Genomic DNA, 26,187 nt, shown 5'->3' on the forward strand with positions numbered 1-26,187 from the left:
ATAGGACTTTAAAGAGTTAAAGGCTCCCTACCATTAATTTGCATCTGGTGCTTTTAGTGTGTGTGTGTGTTTTTTTCTTCCCTGAAAAGTTGGCAGAGCCGCCGATTTTCCATAATGCAAGCATTTGGGAATTGTGAGCGGAATGAAACCGATCCAATCTCCTGACTGCGACATGAATTTTCATTAATTACAACCTTGTCAGCAAAAGCATTATCAAAGCTGAATATGAAAATGCTAATGAGTTCTCATTTGCATATTTTTCTTTGTTGGAATGTCATTAATTATTACATTTTATGATGATGAATGCAGCTGTCGAAGCTCTCCGATGCATAATTAGCCATCAGAATGCCAGGAGCCGATCAGCATTTTTGGGTAAAAAAAAAAAAAAAAAAAAAGGAAAAAAAAATAAAAAAAAAAAAAAAATCCAAAATTTCCCTTCAAGCTCCCACACTCCCTGCTCCTGCCGAAGCCCCCCAAAGTTTGTGCCGCCGACTCCACTTCTGCCAGTGGCTCTCTCCCGGCAAAGCCCGAGCGCGGGGACGGATTTCTCCTCCTTTAATAAAAAATTATTTTGTTTTTGCCGATCGTGCGCTTATACAATTGGAGCAGCTCTTAATAAAAAAAAAAAAAAAAAAAAGAGATGCTCCTGGAGGGGATCTGGGGGGAGGACATGTGCCTGGGTACCACCACCCAAGATGGTCTCAGAGAGGCTCTGGGGAGAAGACATGCACCCGGGTACCACCACGCTGCTTACATCAAAAATCTTAAAAAAAAAAAAAAAAAAAAAAAAATCGTTATTCCAGCTTAATTAATGCCACGCTTAATTATAACACCATGATGTCAGCGGTTTTAATTAAGTATTGGCTCGGTTACAAAAAAACTCCTCGCTGCAGTAAGAGTCACTATCCGCAGATTTGTGCAAATCACTTGGCTCTGGGGTTGGGGGGCTCCTCCGGGTTGGGGAAGCGGGGCGGATCCCGGATCCCGGCCGGGATGGGGTCCCACACCGGAGGAGAAGCAGCCAAGGCACCCAAAGGGTGGAAGAAGAAGAAGAAGGTGTTCCTCGGGCAGCCCTTGGAGTCACCTCCTTGACCACTTCTTTTGGTTGGGTTTGGGTTTTGTTGGGTTTTTTTTTTTTTTGAGCTAAAGTGTAAGTGAAGATGACAAACCCGAGCTCATCCTCTCCCAGCCGCTGGGAACGGTGTTTATAAGTAAAAAAAGAAAAACAACACGGAGCAGATGGGACCATTACACATGACCAAACCAATCAATCACAGATGAAGGGCCCAGGTGCAGCGCAGCCGCGCAACAACGCACCATTTCACAGTCTGTCAGACACATACACATGGTCGTACATGAATGACCCTCCTCGGCTCCCCCAGGACCTCATCTGGAGCGCGGCTCCCCTCTCGCCTGCCTCCGCTCCGACTGACGTCTTCATAATCGCCCTGTCTCGGCTCTGCCGCCGCCGCCGCCGCGCGGGGAGGGGAGGGGGGCACCGAGGCACCTCGCCGCCCGGAGCCGGGGCTCCCCGCCACCCCCGGGGCCAGAGCACCCTCCCTGCCCTGCCCACGCGGGGTTTTCCAAAGGAGTTGGAAGTTTCCATGGGAGAGGCGGCAGGTGGGGGTGTCGCAAGGGGGGAAGAATGGATCCCAGCCCTGGCTGGGGGATGAGCACAACAGGAGCCACCAGAAGAGCAAGGATGTGCTGATGGACAGAGAGGACGTGCGCCCGGGTACCACCACCCGAGATGCTCCTGGAGGGGATCTGGGGGGAGGACATGTGCCTGGGTACCACCACCCAAGATGCTCCCAGAGGGGCTCTGGGGAGAGGACGTGTGCCCAGGTACCACCACCCAAGATGCTCCCAGAAGGGCTCTGGGGAGAAGACATGCACCCGGGTACCACCACCCAAGATGCTCCCAGAGGGGCTTTGGGGAGAGGACGTGTGCCCAGGTACCACCACCCAAGATGCTCCCAGAAGGGCTCTGGGGAGAAGACATGCACCCGGGTACCACCACCCAAGATGCTCCCAGAGGGGCTTTGGGGAGAAGACATGCACCCGGGTACCACCACCCAAGATGCTCCCAGAGGGGCTCTGGGGAGAGGACATGCACCCGGGTACCACCACCCAAGATGCTCCCAGAGGGGCTCTGGGGAGAGGACGTGTGCCCAGGTACCACCACCCAAGATGCTCCCAGAAGGGCTCTGGGGAGAAGACATGCACCCGGGTACCACCACCCAAGATGCTCCCAGAGGGGCTCTGGCCCCCCAGAGCCACACGGCACCTTGGGCAGATGGAGGGACATCAAGGAAGGACCACAGCTCCGTGCCAAGCTGGGGCTCAACTGCAAGCCCTGCATCCCCACATCTCCCTGGCCAAGCCCCAGGAAGGGGGATGCCGGGGCACGGTGACGGGAAGGTGATATTTAACCTAGTTAACTTGAGGAGAAACAGTGGGTGATGTTTACCAAACACCACCTCGTATTTAGCTGGATGGAAGGAGAACGGATCCAAGTCATGGCACCCATCACACAGCACGGCCACCCCAGCAGGCTCCCACCTCCCAGCAAAGCCTGAGAAACCCCAGCCAACCGCGGCCACATCATCTGGGCAGCCAGGGAGGGGAAGAAAGATGAAAAACAAGCCAGGAAAAAGCCATTTGTCAGCAAAGGGGGGCGAAAATATGAAGTATCAAAACCCTTGTGCCCCCCCCCGTGACTCACCCACATCCCAGTGCTGACCAGTGACTCCTCACCCCGTGGGGATACCTGCTCCCCACCCAGAAACTCCCCTAAGCAAACCTAAAGCTACACCACTTGAAACAAAAAAAAACCCTTATTTTCCCACTGTTGGACAGAATTTGCCAGTACCTCCACCTGAACCCTGCTACACCAATAATATAAAGTGCCATTTCTGAAAGGCCACAAGGAAGAAATAAAAGGCAGCAGAGAGAAAAACATCCACTTCTCCAAAGCAAGCTGAAGCTGCTCATCCTATTTGACCGCGTAGATCTAAAAGATGTTCCCATCACTGACACACTCACCTGCTGAAAGGTCTCACTCAGGCAAACGCCTGATGAATTGCATTTAAAAAAAAAAAAATCTCAACATGCACTCCATTCACAAGGCACGAAAACAGGTTCATTTAAAAATAAACAAACAAACCCTTTCAGGTTTATTTTAGCTCTCTGCTGTCACAGGGAATAACCAGGGCTTCTTTACATATGCTCTAAGATATACATTTTCATTTTTATGGTATGATTGCAGAGACTGACCAAGCTCGTGCTTGGCAGGTTTTGACAGGGAGCAGGAAAAAAAAGGTGCACAGGGGAAATTCTGATGGAACATCTACTAGAGCCAAAGCCTATCTCCTGCACGCTTTGCTGTCCAACGTGTCTTCTCTCCGTTTTAATGCAAAGCCCCGAAAAAACCACAAGTCACATCTCTTAAGTAATGTTTTGAAAGTATCTACCTGGAATTTTGGATGGCGTTCAATTTACGAGGCACAACTGATTTTGCAGCACGTTGGGCACCAGGAGAGGAACCGAAACAAACCCTGTGTATCCTCATGGGTTCCCTCCATCTCCCACCCCGGGCAGCTCACGGAGCCCTTTTACGACACGCTGGTTTTGGGGGTGTTTTTAAACCGCTTATTAAGATAATTTCCCCCTGTTCCTTTCATTAGTACCTTGGAAATACTCACTTATTATATTTCCCAGAAATTTTGATGCTCACAGAAGCATCCTACCATTTTCTGCCGCCTGCTTGCTCCCACAAAACTTTGTCTAACACCAGCACCCATCATCCCCATTAAGATTTTTTCTTGTGCTATAAAGAAAAAGAGTCAACTTATGTTTTTGAACGGGCTTCCTTCTCTTCCGACCAACAGAATCCGCGCATTTGCATTAATAAATTTCTATTTTCTGGCTCAAAAGGAATGGCGGTACAAAAAGCAGATGTGTACGTTGGATTCTTTCAAATTAAATTTCCAAAAGCTGAGCCTATTCTAGCTCCAGATCAAAGGCGCTAAAACGCCATCTCCTCCCCCTTCCGGCATAATTACAGAGATTTCCTTCCTTTTGTTACGCTCAGCACAACAGGTAAATCTCCAAAACCTGGAAAATAATGATGGGTTGGTGCCGTGGAGCTGCTCTGGGCATGGGAAATATCCATTTTATTCCTAGAGGTTGGTTTTCCTTCGGAGCCTCACGCCAAAACTGCTGGGGGGGAACGCACTGGGTTTAAACCCCGTGTTCTGGGGGGACTGGGGAGAAGCAAAGAAACTCCGAGAAAAGGTGAAGGAGGGCAAGGGAGTCCTGAGAGTTCAGATCTTGTCCAAAAAAAGTTAGGAAAACGTAGCCGTTTTGCACGTGCCTCTGCAGGAGGCGGCACAAAAGCACAGAGGAGAAAGCCAAAGATAATATTTGTAGAGAAAAATACAGCCCAGCTCTCAGGCGGAGAGGGCACGGAGCGGGACAGCGAGCGCAAGGCCAGGGCACATAAAATAGGAGAAATTCCAGGCTGGACACAAAGCTGCCCGGGTTGGTTTGTGTTTCTGACCACCCCCCTAAGCAGGATATTTATTCCAAATACCAACGACACACTTCTAAATTTAATTTCCAATAGCATCTAGCTCTAGAGCTGGCCACTAGCGTGTCCCTAAATTATTTGTTCTATAGAACTTCTGCATGTAACATCTGGCCTTCGCTCAGCTCCAGGCTCATGACCAGTGTCACATTTGTCACTGGATCAGCCTTGTGTCCCCAAAACCTTCAGAAGGGACCCTCTGCAGTCCCCTCCTCCCCGCGGGAGGCAAACCTGCCTTTCCCCTGCTCCAAGAGAGGGGGTTCTCAAAGTTGATGCTCACATTAGCTTCGTGTGGCACCTTCTAGATCCCTCTGTTATTCCTCTGCCCCATACAAACCCCTAAGAGTTAATAATCAATGAATCACCACCGAAGCAGGTAACCAAATCACGCAATAACGCGGCTCCACCCATGCAATGCAACCCCATGAGACAGATCCTTATCTCTAACGAAAACCAATCCAGGTTGGGGTTCTCTGTACACCCACACCTTCAGCTGGTGGCTCCAGCCCTGTCCCCCCTCACACCGAGAGCAGGAGGATGAGGGACACGGCACCGACACCTCCCATGGGAGCTGCTGAAGGAAGGGGGACAACCCATACCGAGCACTTGGCTGTGCCAGGGGATGGAGAGTTACCACCAGCAAGACACAGGAGGTTCATACTGTACTTAAACCCCACAATTTCAGTGCCTTCAGTTAAAACTCTGGGTGCCCAATAACATAAAATGTTCAGACTAGATGATCTGAAAGATCCCTTCCAACCTAGGGAATTCTATGATTCTAAAATCACAACCTCAAGGAGATGACCAGTATTACCTACGACCAGCATCTGGGCTTCTTGCTCCTCATTCCTGGGTTTTATTCCATTTCTGCCTTTGATTCTCCTGGTGACCTTGGAGAAGTGACAGCTTCTCTATCCTTAATTCAGCAAAACCCTCTCAGACCATTCCACCCGGAGCAGCCTCCACGGCCAACCCACGGGGAAAGCTATTACCTACAACCAGCATCTGGGCTTCTTGCTCCTCGTTCCTGGGTTTTATTCCATTTCTGCCTTTGATTCTCCTGGTGACCTTGGAGAAGTGACAGCTTCTCTATCCTTAATTCAGCAAAACCCTCTCAGACCATTCCACCCAGAGCAGCCTCCACGGCCAACCCACGGGGAAAGCAACTCTCAGGGAGAGCTTTCCACTGCCTGGGAGTCTCCCTCTTGACAGGACAAGAAATGAAGATGAGGGGGGAATTTATGGGAGAGAGGTTAAGGGAGAAGCTTTCAAATTAAAAAACAAACGGGAGAGCACAAGCAGAGCAGAGGAGAACGACTGAAGTTATTTAATTCTTCTAAATTCAGAGAGAATAACAATGAAGCTTGAAAAGGAAAAGAGGGGAATAAGTTAAAGAAGAGCTGTGGGAAAAGTAGGAAAGGAGGAATGGGCTCCGTAGTCCTTTGTCCTTTTTTCCTTCTCTTTTTCTGGTTCCTTCCTTAGTTTTCTGCTGTCCTGACTCCTCTGTCCTTCATTATCCTCTTTCCTGTTATTTTGCTTAAAACTGGCAAAAATTACAAACTGCACAGGCGTTAAAACTGGCCTGAATTCCAAATATAAGCCCAAATCTAGGCCAGAGGTATATTTGGCAAATACAAATCCTTGCCAGATTTACACAGCTCTAATAATAAGGTGACAAGAACCGTGCACGGGATTACGGATGTGGCCTCACTCATCCCTTCCAAAGTGCCAAAATAGTTTCCTTTGACTTTTATTCAACCTTTGCTCAGAAATCTCAGCTTTGGAGGCGGAGGGGAGGGGGAAGAAAAATTAAAAAAAAAAAAAAAAAAAAAAGAAACACCCCAAAAAAAAACCAAAGCTGTTTTGTATTTGGGGGAAGGTTTACAGGCACTGTTTTCCATCAGCCCTCAGGTCTGTCTCTCTCCATTAAGCAGCAACACCAGCCGACCCAGCAGAGGGAAGGGCAGCCCCAGCAGGACACCAGGAGCAGAGCTGGAGCCTGCTCTTCGCTCTCCTGACCAATTCCCAGCCCCAAGAGCCAACGCCGGGTCCATCGTTTCCCTTCCCTTTCAGGCATGGGAGAAGCAGCAGGTTCACATTGCCCTCTCTCCCTCCTTATTCATCTCAGGAGCTGAACCAGAAAAGTCCTTTTTAACGTTTTGAAAACCTCCTAAGATCCCACACAACCCTTGTTCCTATCACGGGCTGGCTGCTCTCCATCTCCGGTCAGGGGAAGAGGGACATCCACTTGCCACTCCTTGCCATCTGGAATAATCCCATGGCATCTCTCTGAAACACCAGCTCTTCTCAAATACCTCCACCAGCACATCTTGCCTTTTCTTTTCACTCTCTCTCTCTGTTTCAGTAATTATTTTGATGCTGGGAGGGGGAGCTAAGAGAGTTGGGGAACCCCCCCAACTTGAACCTTAAGCCTGGAGAAGAGAAGGCTCCAGGGAGACCTTCGAGCCCCTTCCAGTCCCTCAAGGGGCTCCAGGAGAGATGGGGAGGGACTCTGGATCAGGGAGAGGAGCCATAGGACAAGGGGGAAGGGTTTGACACTGAAAGAGGGGAGATGGAGATGAGATGTGGGGAAGAACTTCTTTGCTGGGAGGGTGGTGAGAGCCTGGCCCGGGTTGCCCCGAGAAGCTGTGGCTGCCCCATCCCTGGAGGGGTTCAAGGGCAGGTTGGAGGGGGCTTGGAGCAACCTGGTCTGGTGGGAGGTGTCCCTGCCCAGGGCAGGAGGTGGCACTGGATGGTCTTTGAGGTCCCTTCCAACCCAAACCATGCTGTGGTTTCACTCTGCACTTTTGAAAGCGTTAAGAAACAACCACAGTGACAGAGACTCACAAGTCCATTTTTCGGCTACTCAGAGCCGTGCTGAAGTCACCAGGGTTTGGGGCCGTGGCAGGACTCCTCCTGCCCGTGTCCAAGCGCAGGCCCGTGGCCAAAGCTGTATTTTTATATTGCCTGGCTTTTGAGCGTGGCTCGCTCCCCTCCGTTTTGTATCATCAGCAAATCTCATTACACGATGGAAGAAATATGTGGCCTCTTATGAGAGAACAAGTCGAGCTTCAAAGGCGAGCCCGTTCCCAACATGTTACAGGTGTGCACCACATGAGCAGGCACAGAAATTGCAACTGTTTCGGGAGGGGGGGGGGGGGGGGGGGGGGACGTGATCAAAACCGTTTCGCATGTAAAAAAAAAATATCAAAGTCGGACAAAGAATAGTTCTGCCATACAAAGAGGTGCAACCTACTCAAACAAAACACGCGGGGAAGGACTGGCTGGTTAAGGGATGGAGTTAAACGAGACGGGGCTCAGCCTGCCCTGCCTCACTGGCGTTTATGAGCCCCCCAGACAGAGCTTTCCTATTGCCCCCCAACCTGCCCCCCCGCCCGGCTCCCCAGCAGGGATGGGGGCAGGAGGGCAGCTCCCCAGGTTGACTTAAACCCCAGCATATTGTGCACGTGTAAGCCAAGGGCTGCTGAGGCGATAAAAGGCTCTTGTTCTGTTTCTGCAGAAAAGCAGAAACAACCCAAAAGTGACTTTTCAGGCAAATTTTCAAAACACGGTCAAGAAAAGCTCAAAGATGCAGAGGCTGGAGCTCCATTGCCTCGAATCCAGCCACAACAAAATGCACAGGATACACTTTAATATATAATATTTTAAGATGGCTGGCACTTTGGCTGTGTAATACACATGGAAAATTTTGTTTCTGGCATGGAAAGCTGATTTTTGTATTAACAACAAAAGGCCAAAGTGCCTCTGTAATAAACTCCATCTCCACTGAACACCCATAAGTCTCTCACAACACAACCTGGGCATGTTCTGTAGAAAAAAAAAAAAAAGAACAGGTTCTACGTGTGACTTTTCTGTTACCATTCCTGCTTCAAAAACTCTTGGTGTTCTGCAGTTTCCACCAATAGAAAACTAGGATTAGATTGAGTGGATTTAGGACATGGACTAAACTGAGCTCCTTGGTCACGACCAGGAGGGTGGCAGGAAGCTCTAGGAATTTAACCACGGCTACAAGCAATGAGCTCAGTCTCTGGCCACACGTGGGTGTTTCCATCCAACAAAACAGGGATTATAAGAGAATTTATCATCTATTCAGAGATTCTTCTGCAATCCCTTGCATCCCAGGAGACGTTATTTCAGCAGTTGGTGGTGTAATAGAAGGCTACTGAAGCCAAAGCGTATTCCCACCACGATAAGCGGCCACACAAAGCACGTACAGTGCATCTACAAAATATTTTACTTCTCCAGCAGAATTTGGGAGAAGATCTTTAAAAGGAAGGTCTAGTTCAATTTAGTTGGAAGTTTAATGAGATCCATCAGCCTACCAAACATCCATTCCATTCATCATGCCACCAAAGAGGATGGGTGGAGCTACTAGAAGGTGTGTCTTCTCGAGATGACCAGCAGAAACAAAGCACATTTCCAGTCTGTAGGTCAAGGGAGGAAAATGAGATGAAGGAACCTCTGATGGAACCTTTGCCCTGCAGCTGCAGGGACAAGAAACCAGCAGAGAAGACTCCACTCGGGGAACAGAAGAAAGGGTTTGGTTTTCTGCAAAAGCTATCCAAATATTGGAGAGAAACCTCTGCCTGGGGGATGTGAAATTTTGTTTGATCTAGATTCTATTTCTAAAGTATCGCAAGGTTTTAAAAATAAAGCGTTTTGCTGAATCAGCTCTGTATCCAAATGTTCTCCTCTGCCAGATGGACAACCTAAGTTCAGTTTTAGTTTGCATTGGTTTTTTCACAATCCACCAAATATCAGTAAATTTTAATTAATGCTCTTCTCACGCATACGATGAGGAAGACCACAAGCCTTAAGCCCACAGCACAGCAACAGCTTAGTTTTGTGTTACGTATTACACACATTACCTCCCTCCCTCAGCTTTCTCATGGTTGCCTGTTCAATGGACATCAAGCATCTCATTTTGCCTCCAGCTTCAGTGTCTCTACCTGCCAGTCACTCAGACATCACTCCTCCAAAGGCAGTCAAACATAACAAGTATAGGAAACTAATCAATCTGGACCAGGAAGAGGCACAAGAACCTTTGATAGCAAATTTGCGAAAGCAAGGACGCCTCTGGAGAAACATCAGACTCAAGGCTGAAGCTGGCAAGCTAATGAAGATCAAACTCCATTGTTACACTGAATGTTTAAGTTCAGCCATTCAGAAAAGCGAGAAGCCCACTCCAGTTCACACACTGAAGACTCTGCCAGCAAGAACATGATTCTTCTAGAGCATTATGAGGCTCACAAAGAGGAGCACCAAAACTTTAGGTATTAGTTCTTCATAGATCCAGGTCCAGACCGGCCGAGGGTCAACTCTGAACCTGAGGATAAACCCAACAGCAAGAGGTGTATGTGCCTGGTCTTATATCCTTCTGAGGTGAGAACATTCCAGATGTGTGACCTGAAGTATCTCGCCTTCAATTGTGAACATCAGACCACACAAGATAGACCTTCCCATCAGAAGAATATAGTTTTTTGTGGCAGAACTAACAAATACCAATTTTTTTTTTTTTTTTTTTTTTTGAGGAGGCAGAATACACCATGCAGCAGGAACCACGTGGAAATCCTTCACCTTATGTTTGTGGAGCTGTGATGGTTCCCTCAAAGAACACATCTGAGAAGAATAGGGGTTTTTTGTGACGGAACTAACAAATATCAATTTTATCATTTTTTTTAATTTTTTTTTGAGGAGGCAGAATACACCGTGCAGCAGGAACCATTTGGAAACCCTTCACCTTATGTTTGTGAAGCTGTGATGGTTCCCTCAAAGAACACATCTTCCTCACCCAACTGAGCTATTGCTTATGGATGGCCCAAGTTCAGTCTCCCTTCCACACAGAACTGTACATTTTGTGGAGACTGGACTCCTCATTGTAAAATACATTTGAAGTATTTAAAATCATTTTAAAATAACTGAAACAGAGAGGCACACACAAAACTTGTCAATAAAGTCCTTATGGGACAGAAGCATTGTGCCACTCCAGTAAGACACTGATCTCCTCTGATGGTGATCCCTGCAGACAGCCAAGGACACTAAGGAATGGAGGGGAGTTGGTTGGTTTTTTTCCCCATAAACATGAAATAGTCCATTCTTTTTTCTTATTTAAGAATTCTGTGATAGCTCCTCCATAGAGTTTAATCCATCTACTGATGTTCTCACCCACCGTGTGATCACCCATTCTGGAATAATCCCTATTTTCCTTCAATATTTCTTGCCTCTCTCCTGGGAAATTTATATCCGATTCTGGCATCTGTTCCCCATCCTCTTTTGTGAACACTGAGGCGAAAAATCCATTTATTTTTTAGCAGTGTCTACATCATCTGTCAATAAATTACCCTTTCCATCTCTAAGAGGTCCTAAAATCTACTTTACTGACCTCCTCTTCTTTATGCATTGCAATAATCTTCCATGATTATTTATCTTAACCTCACCTACAGTTGTTCCTTTCTCTCTCTTTGCTTTCAGATTAGTATTTTTTAACGCCGAACCTCATTCCACACTTTCTCCAAACTTGCTGTTTTACACCTTATATTCTTGCCTTCCTTTTGCAGAATTACTTCTTGCTGTGCGTGTTCTTAAATAGGAGGATGTTAGGATGCTTTTCGGCATATCGTTTATTTTTAGCCTGGCAGTTTAGAATATACTTGCTACGTTTATTTTTCAGGAGGTCCCGATTCCCCTCAATGTTGTGTATTTACAGGGCACCACCTTCCCCTTTCCTGTGAAACGGGTTCTAATACACAAAGCTCAACGTGAGCCGTGCTCGGGATTCGACAGCTGCTCCCTTTGCGCTCCTCACCTCACCATCAGCAGGTAAATTACTGCTTTAAAAATTATTATCAGGATGGGCCTGGCTTTGAGCCCACTTTAATGCTCAGCCAACTATAGTTACTCCAAAATTTCACTTATTTTCTCATGTGTTTCTTCTTTCCTCCTATTTTGCTAATTGAAATAACGAACGGTAAAGCAGACTAGAGCCATTGGGGCAACTTCTAGAGACTCCTGCAAACTTCCCCATATAACAGTTCCTAAATCAAGCTCTCTTTCCAGATTTCCAGTGACCTTCTGGGTGCTGCCCCACACGCCATGGGAGATCTGTGATCTCAGCCAGTCCCAAACCCAGGCCAGAACTGGCTTTGGAATCAATTTGCTGAAATTCAATTTCATGGAAGTTAAAATTTAGGAAGGAAAAAATAAATATTCTCTCTTAGAAGGTATATTTGGAAGAATAAAATTTGCTAGATAATGTGAACCAGAACCAGGCATCTTAAATTCTAGTGACACATAAAAATGAAAATATAAATAATAGAAAGGATAGGAATGCGTCAATATAGATATCATAATTAAAAGGTATTTAAACAACGAATTAAAAATGCTTGTAACTAAATTCTTGCTGATCTGTTTACAGAGCTTCCTCATCCAAGAATTAATCAAAACTGCTTTTTCCGGATAATTCACACACACATATACACACACATACACAATGTCACTCTTTTTAATGTTTGATCGTTGCCCTAATTTCTTCTTTATCACATTTAGTCAGCATGTTTGCTTCCCAGAATATCCTTCCCCATCACTTCTCATTGTGTCCTCATTTTTTAAGAACGACTGAATAGGCTCGAAGACCACAACCACATAGTCAAAAGTTTGCAGAATAAAGAAATGTATCGGCGCGCTCTGATTTTACTTAAAAAGAAATATAATCTAATTAAAAGTACTGATGGTTCCTGTTAAATGCATGCTCCGTATCTTTTTATCTCACATGGTACAAGGATCAAAGCGCGGACCTAGTACAGCATCAGCCTTGTACACTGGGAGAACTGGTGCTGGCCTTAATTCGGACCATATGGTAAGATGTATCTATCGGCATGATGCTGGGGAGAATTACTGTACCCTCCTGTCAGACCCTTTTTATCATTTCCATCGGAACTGCTTTATATTTGATTGGGTACGTTCTGCGCATCTGAGCGGACGTGCTAAATCCAGAGGCTGAAGGCTGGGGAGGGGAAGAGAGACGTCCTGACACAAACTGGCAGAAGTCGTCTGGAGAAAAGGCAATTAAAAATTGAACTGCCAAAGCCAAAAAAGATTTTTTTTTTTTGCTACAAGACTCTCACATCTTCCTACGGAAAGCAACGATGGTTTTCTCTCCTGGCCGTGTCCTTAGATGCACAAAAAGCCCCCGACGGCCGCAGGATTATTTGGTTTTGGAGAATACACCAAGACCTCCCAAAATAAGTCCATCTTATTTAGCGAACGCCTTATTCGCTTCAACATCTCCCTCCGCTGGGAAGTTCAGACTTAAGGTACGTCGGGGCTCAAAATGATTATTAATTATCCAGCTAACCCGGCATTGTTTTACACAGCCTGTGCCTTAACTAGAGAGCATAACCAAACCATTGTTTGGGCCTGTTTAACGGACCATGACTGGAGCAGCTATGTAAATGACCTAGTAATTCAACAAATTTGTTTTGTTTCACAGATTTTCCCACATGTATGCTTTCCAGCTGCAATGCAAATCCCTGGCCCTAGCCCCTGGAACCACGTCCCTACCTCTAGGTGGACGCTCACCGGTTACGTGACCCCAAAAATAGAAAGATTGCAACTAATTCACAAACCCAGGGGTTTTTTGGTTGTGGTGGTGTATTTTTCTTTTTTTTTTTTTTTTTTAAAAAAAGCGCCTATCAATGGTTTTCCTGGTGGGGTAAGGTTTTCTAGAAATTGAATTTTTTCCCCGCTATGAATATTTTAAGGAAGTCACTTATAGGTTTCTTTTAAGGCTCAAACAGGTGTGAGCTCAAATTCCACCCCCCCCCCCTTCCACCACCATCAGCTCAGCTGGAGAACAGCAGCAAATGCTTATTTGAAAGCCAAAGGGAGCTCATCCATACAAAGGGCAGCAGCTCATTAACCATTAAAGTGCCTTCTGGATGTTTCTCTAGCAATACGCTCGCAACGCAGAAAAAAAAAAATAAGTAAAAAAATAAAATAAATGCACTATCTCTAGTAGATAAAAACCAAATGATTTTTGAGTCATGTGTGCCCATCTTCCAGGTCCCCGCAGAAGGGAGGGCTGGGTTCTCAGCGGGAGGATGTTCCCTTCTGCCCCAGGGGAGGATAACTTCAGGCACTATTTTGCAAACTCCCAGTTTGTACTCCAAATAGAGATCAAATGCACTGGTGGCTCCACGCAAACGTTTTTAACGCGGCGTTAGCCCGTGCCACGCTCGGCAGAATGCAACTGTCACGCAGAATAACTTATTCAAAACGCTTGGACTTGTTTAAGAACAAAATACAAAGGAATGTAAACTTCACCAAAAAGTATGCAGTACAAAATAATATTTCAATTCTTCGCTCAGTATGTGGACGTTAATTGCCAGAGTCTACAGTTCCTATTTATACATCTGCTGCTCGTTCCCCAAATAAATGGAAATGTCCTTGTAATTTCTTTGCTGCGGGGTCTGGGCTGGGGCTGAACGCCGGAGCTCCCCATCCCGACCGGCAGCGCCCGCGAGATTGACTCGCCCCAAAATAGATTAACTCTTCCTTGGGAATGGGGCCATCTCCCTACATCACCAAAACACTCTGCAGCACACATTTTTCCCCTGCTCCTTTTGTTCCCAGGAGAAGCAGGAAGGATATTGCATGACAAGAAGGGATACGTGAGCCAGTATCTTCTGCAAAGCGTTTTTAAGGCATCTCCCAAGGCCCCAGTTGAGGGCAAATGGTGTGATTTTTGTTGTGGTTCTCTTCGAAAGCTGAAGCTCTACATCCAAGCTCCTCAGGTCTCAGCCTTGACCCCCTGCATAACTCAACTCAAACTGTACTCGGGGTTATCCAGAAGCAATTCCACTTTGCCGGGTAGAAACCACTAAAACCAATCCAGAAAAAAAAAAAAAGGCTGGAAGAAATCCTTGTCCAGCTGTTCCCGGATGGAACCCAAGGGATATCACACAACAAGAAGGGATACACAAGCCAGTATCTTCTGCAAAAGCGTTTTTAAGGCTTCTCCCAAGGCCCCAGTTGAGGGCAAATGGTGTGATTTTTGTTGTGATTCTCTTCGAAAGCTAAAGCTCTACATCCAAGCTCCTCAGGTCTCAGCCTTGACCCCCTGCATAACTCAACTCAAATTGTACTCGGGGTTATCCAGAAGCAATTCCACTTTGCCGGGTAGAAACCACTAAAACCAATCCAGAAAAAAAAAAAAAGGCTGGAAGAAATCCTTGTCCAGCTGTTCCCGGATGGAACCCGAAGCCTTAACTTACACATAAAGGTAGATACATGGTCATTAAAGAGCAGAATAGACCCCATCTGAAATCAGTGGCCATTTTGTCATTCAGTTCTTGGGGACACATTTAGTGCCCACGTTTATTTCCCAAATTAGTGCCCTTTTAAAAGCCTGGAGACATTGAAAACAAGGTATTTTGGTGGGTGAAACAACTCTAGATTTGGCAAAAAAAAAAAACACCTCAACACATTTTTCCTAGACGTAGAATGAAAACCCTGTCTCAGATCTGCCCTTCTGTACTCACCTGGGGATGAGAAGAACAAAAAATGGGGTTGGTGGGCACATCTATCCATACTGCACTCACCAGAGCGCTTGTAGGGGGAGTTAAGGGAGTTTAGAGGTGAATAAAAACATAGAATAAAAAAAAACAAAAACCCACAAGATACCAGATGCACAACACACCAAAGCAGCCTAACTTGGCTGGACCCACATTGTCAGACCTTTCTCTAAACACCCTGAAGTTCTCCCTGTCTCCACGGCCAGGGGAAGGTGTCCTGTGTGGTGGGACCTGTCCCCTCCAGGTCATTGCTGGTGTCCACAGAAACAGCAGTGCTGCTGGTGGCCCCACCACCATTTCCATCCACACACACAGGACCAAGTCAAACGCACCTTATAGTCCAGCCCCACCGCACTTAATATTTTAAATGAAAACCAGAGCCTGGGATTTCTGGTCCTCTGGTTTCTGAAGGCCTTTTTTGACCATTTTAGTTGTTATATTCAAATTTTCAGTTATCAAAACTCATCCTAGTTGATGCTATAGCTATCCAGACAATCACAGATTTTTTTTCTGGAGAACACAGTCCTTCTTGTGATTCCTGAAAATGCCCCTTTGACTGCTTTTTCAAAGAGCCATCACGTTTCTTTCTCTACGTCGCATGCCATTTATTTTTTCCAAATATAAGAGTCATGTCTTTGTTTTCTACGCACTGTAAGTTGCCCGGCTCCTCCAATAAACACCCTCACTAATCCTAATAAACTGCATTGCTCTGAAAAGGCTTTAGGAAGCAATAAGAAAGAGGCAGACACCCTTGAGATGAGTGTGTGTCCCCACAGCATGGGTGACCCCTACGAAGCATCACAACCAACACTTCCCCAAGTGGTGGCATCTTTGGGCGCCACCCAACGCCAGAACCGAGGGAGCATCAAACCCCTTTTTGCATTTCAAATTTACAACTGAAAAAAAAAATAATAATAAATAACATAATAAAAATCACCGGACCGGTTTGTATTTCAAATTTACAACTGAAAAAAAATAAAAATAAATAACATAATAAAAATCACCGGACCGGTTTTGACATTTCCCTCCTGGTTCCTCACGGACCTTCACTTCTCCAGCTGCAAAAGGGGAACCGAAGCCACCTGACATAACAGAGGGGGTGTGAAAAAGAATTAATGTTCGCGATGTGCCAGACGCTAACTGAGAAAATCCAAAATCTGCCAGGATGAAATGTAATCTCATTTTAGGAAATGTTGAAATCATTTCTGCAGAAGGTTAAAAAAATAATAATCAGGCTGAGTCAGATACACAGCATGGAAAATTTCAGCCCAAATGTTTATAGTTTAGCAATTGAAAGCAAGGCCTTATAATGCCGTGTTGGGTAAACTTAACTAATCTGCAAAAATTCCAGTTCTCCTTAGAATAACAGTAACAGAATCAAAGCTGGACGGATTAAAAGCAAATGCCACAGCAATATTCGTATGGAGACAAGTGCTATGGTAGCATTAAAAAGAATATTAAAATTTGGCACGTATGTGGAGTAACCAAGGAACACGGGATGTTTTCCAGACAGTAATTCATCATATCTCACACTACTCCTGCAAAATCTATAATGTGTGCTCTTTAGAGAGATAACCAGGAGGACACATCGAGCATGGAGAGGTTGAAGGACTTGCCAAGAGCCCACCATGGATGGGCCACCGAGACGGGCTACCAGGAGCCCCAGGCACAAGCCTTGCCTCCAGCACTCCAACGGCAAGAGAACCCCAACGCTAAGAGGAAAAATCATGACTTGGAGGTTTTTTAACAAGGAAAAGGGAAGAAAGCAAAGGGGAAAACATTTCTTTTGCGATACAAGTGCCAGTCTCCGGCAAAGGCAGCGCCAGCCCTCCCGAAAGCAGGGCACGGGATAGGGTCAGAGCAGGGCAGGATCGCTCCGAAGCGGAGAACTGGGAGAGGAGTAAGAGCAAGTCATTGGATCTGCTCTTCATTTTGTGTTTAGCAATAGCAAGAGAAAATAAACACAAGCAAAGATCTTGTCGCCACACACTAGATCACCAACTAGCTCCTACAGCTATTGAGGGATCTACCTTCAGTGACCTCAGAGCCTTCTACAGAGGCACAAAGCAGCATCAGGAATTAGGTACTGGCATCTAGTGAGGAGCCTAGGAGTTTTTTCAATAAGAAATATAAAATCACTACTGCGAACACCAGAAATATTATGTTTCTGGAGGGAGGAGGGGAGGAGGACAAACTGTCCGCGCAACGGAATAAGAAAAGCGCTTTTGATCTTTTGTCAGTCAGGTTGACGGTTGGACAAGATGATCTTTAAGGTCCCTTCCAATCTAGAAGATTCTGTGATTCTGTGATTTTTCCTACCTTCCAACAAACTGGGTTAAATCAGCTTTGCAAACCTCCAGGAAAGATTTCTCCTGCACTGAGGCTGTCCCCACCCTCCGCTGTGACCGCTGGACGGCGGCCGGTGGCCAACAGCTTCTCACAACACCTCACCTTGTGCGGCGTTAGAGCACTTTGAAGCAACATAAACCTAAATATTCCTGGTAGGCAAAGCGGGAAGGGGAACTGAATTCTAATGAACCAGCAGCTGTCACAATATGACCACAGTAACCAAATCAAAATATCAACCACTAACCCAGATGAGATTCAAAGGTCACCAAATAAGCCAGCAGCTTTCTTCAGCAGCGCCTGCAACCTCCGTCTAATCCTGGCAGTGAAACGCTCCGTGGAGCTCCGGGGGGTTTGGGAGGAAGTCAGTGTACGTCGGGAAGGGATTTAAGGAACTAGCAAGGTACCCCGAGCAGCAGGATGAGACCCATTTCCATGGAGCACACCTGGAAAGGGAGAGGTGATGGGAAGCGACACCCGACGTGCCACAGCCATCGCAGCCTGGAGACACTCAACACCTGCAATTCCTGTGCAACATTCCTGTGCAACCTGCTCTGGGTGGACCTGCTTTGGCAGGGGTTTGGAGGAGATGATCTCCAGAGGTCCCTTCCAACCCCATGGGATTCTGTGATTCTCCACTCCTCCCCACGGGGCTCTCTCCAGCACCTAAGCACAGGCTCCCCGCTAAGCACCGGCCACGTAAAAATGGATTTTAGAAAACAAACATCTGAAAACTAAACCACAATTAAAGCCCTCGTTTAAGCGCAGCCTGTCTGCAAACATCTGTGGCTCACAGGTAGGGGGGCAGCAATACCTACCCCCAGTAACAACAGAGACTTTCTTGCCTGGAAAGCCACCTCAGATCAGGAGCAAATGCATTCAAAATCAACGGTAACACACTGGTATAAAACCACTTCAAGGTGGATGATTGTCAAGCTCTTTATCAGATGCCAAGAGAAGGAGGAGCACTGAAAAAAAAGGACTTCTTGTGACACCAGAGTTTATGGGGACCTTTCCTCAGGGAGTTCAAAGACCTGCCAGGAAAAGGGAAAATGATAAAGGACATTTTGGAGGCGGGAGCAAGCAGCTCATGCAGCCTCTGGCCAAGGGATGAGCACTCTGCCTTGATCATAACCTCAATATTTAGGTTTCTCCTAAAAATCACAAGTAGAGAGGTGACCAGCACAGACTGACAGTCTCTGTAGGGCAGTGCCTCCACCGGGGCAGTGTCAGTAGAAACATCAGGATTTCCAGAGCTCCTAATCACAGTACAACACGGTTTAATTCTTTACCTCGGTGCCTCCTAACCTGTTTGTATAAAACAACTATTTTTTAAACCAAGTGGAACCAGTATTTTCACTAGGGTTGGCAAAAACGGAGCCAGGAATGAGAGTATTTTTTTTTTTTTCTGTAAGCCAAGGGCAGGCAGAAGAGAGAAGGACTTTCAAGTTCTAAAGACTTAGGTTGGCAAAAATGGAGCCAGGAATGAGAGTATTGTTTTTTTTCTGTAAGCCAAGGGCAGGCAGGAGAGAGAAGGACTTTCAAGTTCTAAAGACTTTAACTGGAAGTCCATCCCAAAAGCCCAGTGGGTTCCAGAGAAGCGTGTGGCCATTTGGGAAGTGGCTCCGCGCACCACCTCAGCCCCGTGGCGTGAGTTAAGAAGGGAGTGTTGAAATTTCCCTGCTTTTTTTGGCTTATACGAGACCCTTTAAAACTGTTGTAACCATGTTTGGTACGTGAATACATACAAACGACTACAAGCTCCAACATTGTCCCATATGTTAAACAACTCACAAATATTTCCCAATATTAAAAGACAAGGCATATTTTAGGGACGTATATTAGAGCTGAAGAATGATATATCGCAGTTACAGCTCCATGTTTTTTTTGGCTCACGTTCAGCCCTTTAAAGCAAAGCATTTGGTTAGTTCATTGACAACTGCAGAAGAAGGGTGTGATCTTGGCCGAGCATAAGCATTACTAATATTTTTACATCATATATTTACTTTAACCAAACTCATTTATCAACCGTAATTAAAGAAAGTAGCTATCATTCACTTACAAATAATTATAGCCTCTCTTACATACCGCTCTGGCGTTTGCTGCTAAGCTAAATGATTATTCGGGGGTGTCAAAACTTTCTATCACGGGGTGTGGGGTGGAAGGAGGGTCCCTGCCAAACGCCCCGGGCAAAATCTCACTCCTCTCAAGCCGCCTGGGCTGCAGCTCCCCTCGCCTGAAACCCAGGAGCTCGCAGGTCCCAGCAGGCAGCGAGCCAGCCTGCTCCAACACAAACAAGGCCTTCAGTGTCCCTCACCAGTTATTCAGCTCTTCCCTTTTTGCAAACCTATATTTATCGTATTTTGCAGAAATCCTCCCCTACTTTAAAAGTTCCATCCCCATTTTCCCCGCCGACCGGTCGCTTCTTTGAAAAGGAAAGGCTGAGCCTTCGGAAACCACCATTTACATCTTTCAGCAAATATTGCAGTTACCACATCAAAACCCCTAGCCCTCTCACAGCAAGAAAACACAGTTCTGTTCAGTAAACACCATCGGGGGACAGTTTGCAAACTGCAGGATAGCTTAAAAAAAAAATAAAGATAAAAATCCCTGTTCCCACCCTTACGCCGAATACAACCAACCCCAAAACGAGGAGGAGGGATTTAAACCCTCAGAATTTTCTTTCGGGTTCACTTATTCCACTTTTAACACCCACGGTCAAGTTAAGAAGTTTGATTTCTTACTTTGTATTCTGGAATTGACAAAGGGAGGAGAGAGATTGTCATGCGACCCAAGGTCTCTGCTCGCCATATGATCATAGTGAGTCCCATCTCCATAGTTCTGTTAACAAATTGGGAAAAAAATATAAATACAATTTTACAAGTTTAAACAGCACTTTTCAAAACCTACAGGTTCCATATTTCCCTTCAAAGTTCTAAGCCAGCTATAAGAAATATTGTTCCCTTTATTGGCTTCCCCTATTGATTCTGCTGGAAGTGATGTGTTCCAGAACATTCTTAAAGCTGTTTCAAATTTTTATTTCATTAGTAATTGACTTCGCTTTGCCGTGAGGATAATCCTGAATGGGTGAGCGAGATGAGGTTCCTGGAATTTGGTGCCGGGCAATTCAGCATAAAGCCCTCTCTTGGCATCCAAGTCTTCTCACCCATAACATATGTGAGAAGAGCAAAGAAATACCGCTTTTAAAAATAAATTTAAAAAGCAAAATGTTATGGAGAGGTTTGTCATCTTAATCACCTCGTTGCTATACACATGTACTGGACTATAAGAAAAAAATATAGATTTTTTTTTTTCCACAGTGGGTATGGAAAGTTAATTCTTACTGAAAAGCCAACCCCACTCCCTGCAGCTTTGTTACCCCTCAGCATCTCTCTGGGCATCAGCAGCATCAGGTGGTACCCAGAGTCAAGGATGGATAAAATCCTCGCCAGGATGGGAGCCCTAATTCTTTAAACACTCTTGGTGTAACCTCCCGCTTTGGGTCACTCCTTTAGCCAAAATCTTCCAATTTAACTCCAAACATTGGCCAAGTGCAGTAGTCATGCACTGGTTTGTTTCTTCGGTTCAGAACTCGGGAGAAACTCTCTTTCTCCCAAGGTGGAAATACCATCATCTTTTTACAAAGAGGGAAAGAGAGAGGGGTCAGGGCGGCCGCAGAATAACGCGGCAAGTTAATGCACAGCCTTGATTCAACCCCCAGAATTCTTCCCAAGGCTCGTGCTCTCTCCTTTATCTCTCAAAACTCAATTGTACGCTCACATTCAAGTTTTTGCATGCATAAATAATTGTGTGTGCAAATTTCGAATTTACTTTTCAAAACATTTTTCCCTCGGAAGCAATACAAGTGTCAAGGCCAAAAAAGAGGGATAAAAATAAAACTGACAGATGTGAGCAGTAATGACGTAATGGATGCTAAGCAGGATGGAATAAGAAAAGGTGTCGGGCTTCCCTCCCTTGGCGGCAGGGCCAGGGTCCCCCCCATCGTGCCATAAATGGGGGGACCCCCCCAGGGTGCCAACAGCCACCAAAAAACCCTCTGGTGGCCCAAGGTCTGCCAAGGGCAGGACTTGCCCCGAGGGGAAAGGACAGACCCGGGATGAACAGGCACTGGAGGGCAAGGAGCTCCCGGCAGCGCCGCTGGCGAGCCCTGATCCTTCAACGTTAATTAGAAAACAATTAAAAAGCAATTTAAACAAACTGTTTAAATAAGGGCATAAGTAAGAGTGAAGCCACTTTTTGCCCAGCCTAAGTGTACTTCAGGTATTTGCAGGGAGTAAACAGAAATAATCAGCTCTGCGCTGCAGCCCCGAGGACGGGGGAAGCGGGGATGCTCCGGCTGGGGAGGGGGGACGTGGGGACACGGGCAGGGCTGTCCCCAGCATCACACCACACAGCTGCTCTGCTGGGAATAGCTTTTCTTCCCCCCCAAAGTAACCAGCATCCCCATCCTGAGGTGGCTAAAGGATGTGGATATCTGTCCCCAGTCACAGTCGCCAGGACTGTCACCAGCTGTGTCACAAATCTCAGCCAACATCCAGTCTCACCCTGCCAGAGCATGGCTCCGTGTCTGCCCTCCCCAGAGGGGGGGTCTCACATGTAGGGGGGGGTCCCACGCAAAGGGGGGACCATGCGAGATGGCTGTGACATCCTCAGTGGTGTCTGGAGAGGTGGGCAAGTGTCTAGCAGCCAGGCCACCTCCCTGGAGCTCGGATGGTGCCAAAACACCCAGGGCATCCCCTGCCCAAGGAGAAGGGTTGGAAACCCCGTGAGCAGAGGCACGGAGGGGCTGAGGTTTGCTGCAGGGGGCAGGGGGGACAGCCCTGACATGGGGGGGACAGACCTGGTGGCCCCTCTCCAGCTCTGCTGCCCTGAGCTCAGGCCCTGGGGTGGCCACGGAGCGACTGGCAAGCCCCAGCATGGGGACAAGTGCCACCGTCCCTCTCCTCAGCTTTGGTGACACCCACATCCCTAAAAATCCAGCTATAGAAAAATGAAATTCTCAGCAACAGCATCTCTGCTCCAGCTGCACTCTCGGCGGTAGCGGTGGCTGATACGGCCTCACAAGGAAAAAAAAATAGTTAATTAATATTCTCGCTACCTGTTAGAAGTAGCGGAGCAGGTGCCAAATTCAATCACAGCATCAGGTTTGAATGTTCAAAAAGGAAAAAAAAAAAAAAGGCAATTTTCAAGAGAAGACAGGCTACGGCCAACTTTGCATGCCCATTTTTCCACGTAATCAGGTGTAAAACTCATATTTAAGATTGTAAATTTACATATGCAGTAAGTCTGGTTTGGGGAAAAAGATTAGATATACTTACCCTGGATGGACTAGGATGTCCTGTATTCCCCCAGGACCCTGAGCTAGTTCTGTCTTCTACATCTAGGGACAAAAAAGTTCTTTAGGCTTTATTGCAATAATTCTTTCCTTTTGTATAGGCACTTTTAAATTAATGTTTCAAATTAATCTCCTGTTGCCTTTAATTAAGAATCAGGCACAGGGCTACTCCGATGGTAGTGGCTTCTGACCCACTGCTTAAATTAACTCATTTAAATTCACAGCAGAAATGAACCGGACCCTCAGGAACCTGAGGTTTGAACATAAAAATTACTTCAGTGGCTCAGTGTTTCCCGACACTTTAAAAAGTGACTGCGCTGTACCCGTTAAAAGCCTATCAATTAATAAAAAAATTTTAAAAAAAAGCACAAAAATAGGTTATTGGCAAACAGTAAAAAGAAACCAGGATAAACCAGACGAAAGCTAGAAGTTTAAGTAAGGTGTGTTTGGGGTCAACGTACTTCTATTCACGCACACATTGGTATCTCAAGAAGAGAAAAGCCCATTCCCAATGGCAGAGTGGGTATTTTTGTCTTTTCCTCTATGGTTTGATACCCTCTCAAACAGAGAAGATATCTCCAGGAATATCATGTCCCATTGCACATGTGTGAGGATGTGAGGAAACCTGCCGTTCAGGGTATGAACCATGGAAGCAGGACTCCTACAAGTTCCTCCTCACTTTGCCACAAAGGACAGAAAATGGCAGGCTGAGACATTCCCCAGCCTTTGCAGGTGACACCAAGCACTGTGGGGTGGTGACAGGTCTAAGGGACAGGATGCCACCCTGAGGGACCTGGACAGGCTGGAGAAGTGGGCCCATGTGAACCTCATGAGGTTCTACAAAGGCAAGTGCAGAGTCCTGTCCCTGGGTGGGGGCAAACCCTGGTGTCCATCAAGACTGGGGACAAAGGGATGGAGAGCAGCCCTGCCAAAAAGGACTTGGGGACGACACATTTTGCCTATGAATGCTCTCCACATTTCACAATTCCCAATATTTCTTCACCGACGCAACTATTTTTATTTTCCACTTTCCCCAAGTCTTTCCTGGTATTGTCAATTAACCCAGTTTATTGGTATCAAAACGTCCCTGTAATATTGAATGTTCTTTCAAATGTGGAGCCCAACAAAAAAAGCCAAATAGTCACGTTTTCCGGAGACACCCCAGTCTATCTCTCTTGGGCACAGTGATGTGCACCTCCGGGCTGACCATGCTACTTCTGAGGCTGCCCAAGGCCCAGGAGAAGTCCCCAACTCAACTCCAGAGGCTCCCACCAACACGGAAAGCAGAAGATCATAGAATCATAGAATGGTTTGGGTTGGAAGGGACCTTAAAGATCATCCAGTTCCAATCCCCCTGCCATGGGCAGGGACACCTCCCACTAGAGCAGGTTGCTCCAAGATGCTCCACAGCGCACGCAGGTACCCTGAGATAGGCTTGTGGAACCGCTACCATCACGAAACCTTGACTAAACCAAGCTGGGAGGCTCCTGAGACTTTCCACTTGGCTAAAAACTTAATGGCCAAACACAACACGGGTTCAACAAGTCACTTGCCCACAGGTTTCACGGAAGCCTGTGAATAACTCCACCCAAATCAGAGTTCACTCTCATGTTAATTCAAGTAAATGAGATCACTCATGCTTAACGTTAAGCACATCCTTTAGCCCGTTGATGGCCCGGACCATACTGCTTCAATCCATTACCTCTTTTTTTACTTACAGTATGTTAAATATGAGGAAATGTGATTGACATTGATCTAGAACAGTATTATTGCACATTTCAGTGCTATTTTCCAACTCGCTCCTGTGTACCCACTAGCATCCTAATGAAATAATAATATCGCTTGCCTTTTGCCACGCACAAACAGCAGCTTTAATCTAATTGGAAAAAAATAAGTCTTTGGTCTTTGCTGGCTAGAGAAACTTTCTCTACGCACACGACCAGCTCCCATCCCACCCGTGCATTGGTTCACCTGGACCTTCAAGGATCAGCAGGAACTTCTCCTGTCTGAGAACAGGACACAGTCATTAGCACTTTAAAACACGGCTGCCGTGACCAAATCTGGTTGATTTCCAAGATGAAAAAACACCACAAAAACCCCCACACATTTGTGTAGTTTAATACTTTCCCCCAATTACAATTCCTATTATCTCAGTAACAGATGAACGTGTTAATAGCACAAGACACTCTTAGGTAAATATTTAATTAAGCTCCAGAAAAAGAAAGAAAATGTGTATCATTTACCTGACAGATCAGATCAACCATTCTATTAGGTTAATTAGGCATATTTTTAAAAATCATTTGTGTTATGTAACAGGCAATTAACTCTGTAGAGCCCCAATCCATTGCCTGCTAAAAACCAGTGGATATTATCCCATTGACTCCCACGGGCATCATCCCAACCTCAAGCGGAGCTTCCCAAATCCATGAATGAGTAGAACAGCTCAACCCTTGGGGGCAACACCCAGGGGACCCAGTGACAGCTCTGAGCCACCTCCAGAGAGGTGACAAAGGCAGCACCTGGGCTTCAACCCTGTTCTGTTGCACCAGCCCAGGGCAAGGGGTGCACTCGGTTGCTGAGCTCTTCCCGTTGGGATCCCACCACTTGGCTCCAGCCAAGAGTCTTCTGTCACCCCTTCAGAGATGCTGGGCTGATAGATGCCATTTAACCTACTCACGGTGCCTCTTTTTTGTCAGGTTCTTCAAAAAAAATGGGATTTTTTTCAGGCACAGAGGAGGGTCACCACGCTCCCAAAGCTGCCCAGTGCTTTCCAGCAGCACATGGCAGTACTGGCTTCATGGCCAACCACTGGATGGTCTCAATGACGTGAAAGAAGCTATTTATGTGCTTACAGTAAAACACATGTTTTTGTGGTGAGCTGAATTCCCCTGGTTGTCCGTTCTGGTATTCTTTGCTGTGTTATCCCTTCTTCTCCCCCGAGCCAAGCACGCCCATGACCAGAGAGCACTGTCAGATGCTTAAAATAACACGGGAACACCAAGGACCTCAGGGCTGGGGTAATTCCTGGTGGCTGCAACCATCCCAGCCCGAGTCCCTGTGCACACACAAGACTAACCCAGAAAGCCATGCTGAGGAAGGGGGACACACCGTCGAGCAAAGGACACTCCTGGGCAGGGAGGGGGACAGCTTTGGGGATGCATCAGTGGAGGACAGACATGATTCTCCACACCCAAGATAATGTACTGGGTAGAGACTAGGAGACTAACCTCACAGAATAATGCTGTAACATTTGCCTAGACTCCAAACTATTTAGACATCTCCATTTTGGTTGAAAACTCCTTGCC

General features: G+C 46.4%; 1 protein-coding gene across 16 annotated transcripts in view; it reads right to left on the reverse strand.

Annotated features, from left to right (window-relative positions):
* TCF4 (transcription factor 4) overlaps nt 1-26,187 on the reverse strand; it is a 241,238-nt gene that overhangs the window by 143,842 nt on the left and 71,209 nt on the right. For 14 of the 16 annotated variants that reach the window (XM_014939781.1, XM_014939780.1, XM_014939779.1 and 11 more), the window contains 2 exons: nt 22,866-22,927; nt 20,271-20,367 (listed from right to left, as the gene is read on the reverse strand). The exons of the other annotated variants lie outside the window; for them this stretch is intronic. In XM_014939781.1, coding sequence (XP_014795267.1) covers nt 20,271-20,367; nt 22,866-22,927 — 159 coding nt within the window. The remainder of the gene's footprint in view (nt 1-20,270; nt 20,368-22,865; nt 22,928-26,187) is intronic. 16 annotated transcript variants of the gene reach the window in all.

This window comes from Calidris pugnax, unplaced genomic scaffold (genome assembly GCF_001431845.1).
Source record: "Calidris pugnax isolate Ruff unplaced genomic scaffold, ASM143184v1 scaffold79, whole genome shotgun sequence".
NCBI lineage: Eukaryota > Metazoa > Chordata > Aves > Charadriiformes > Scolopacidae > Calidris > Calidris pugnax.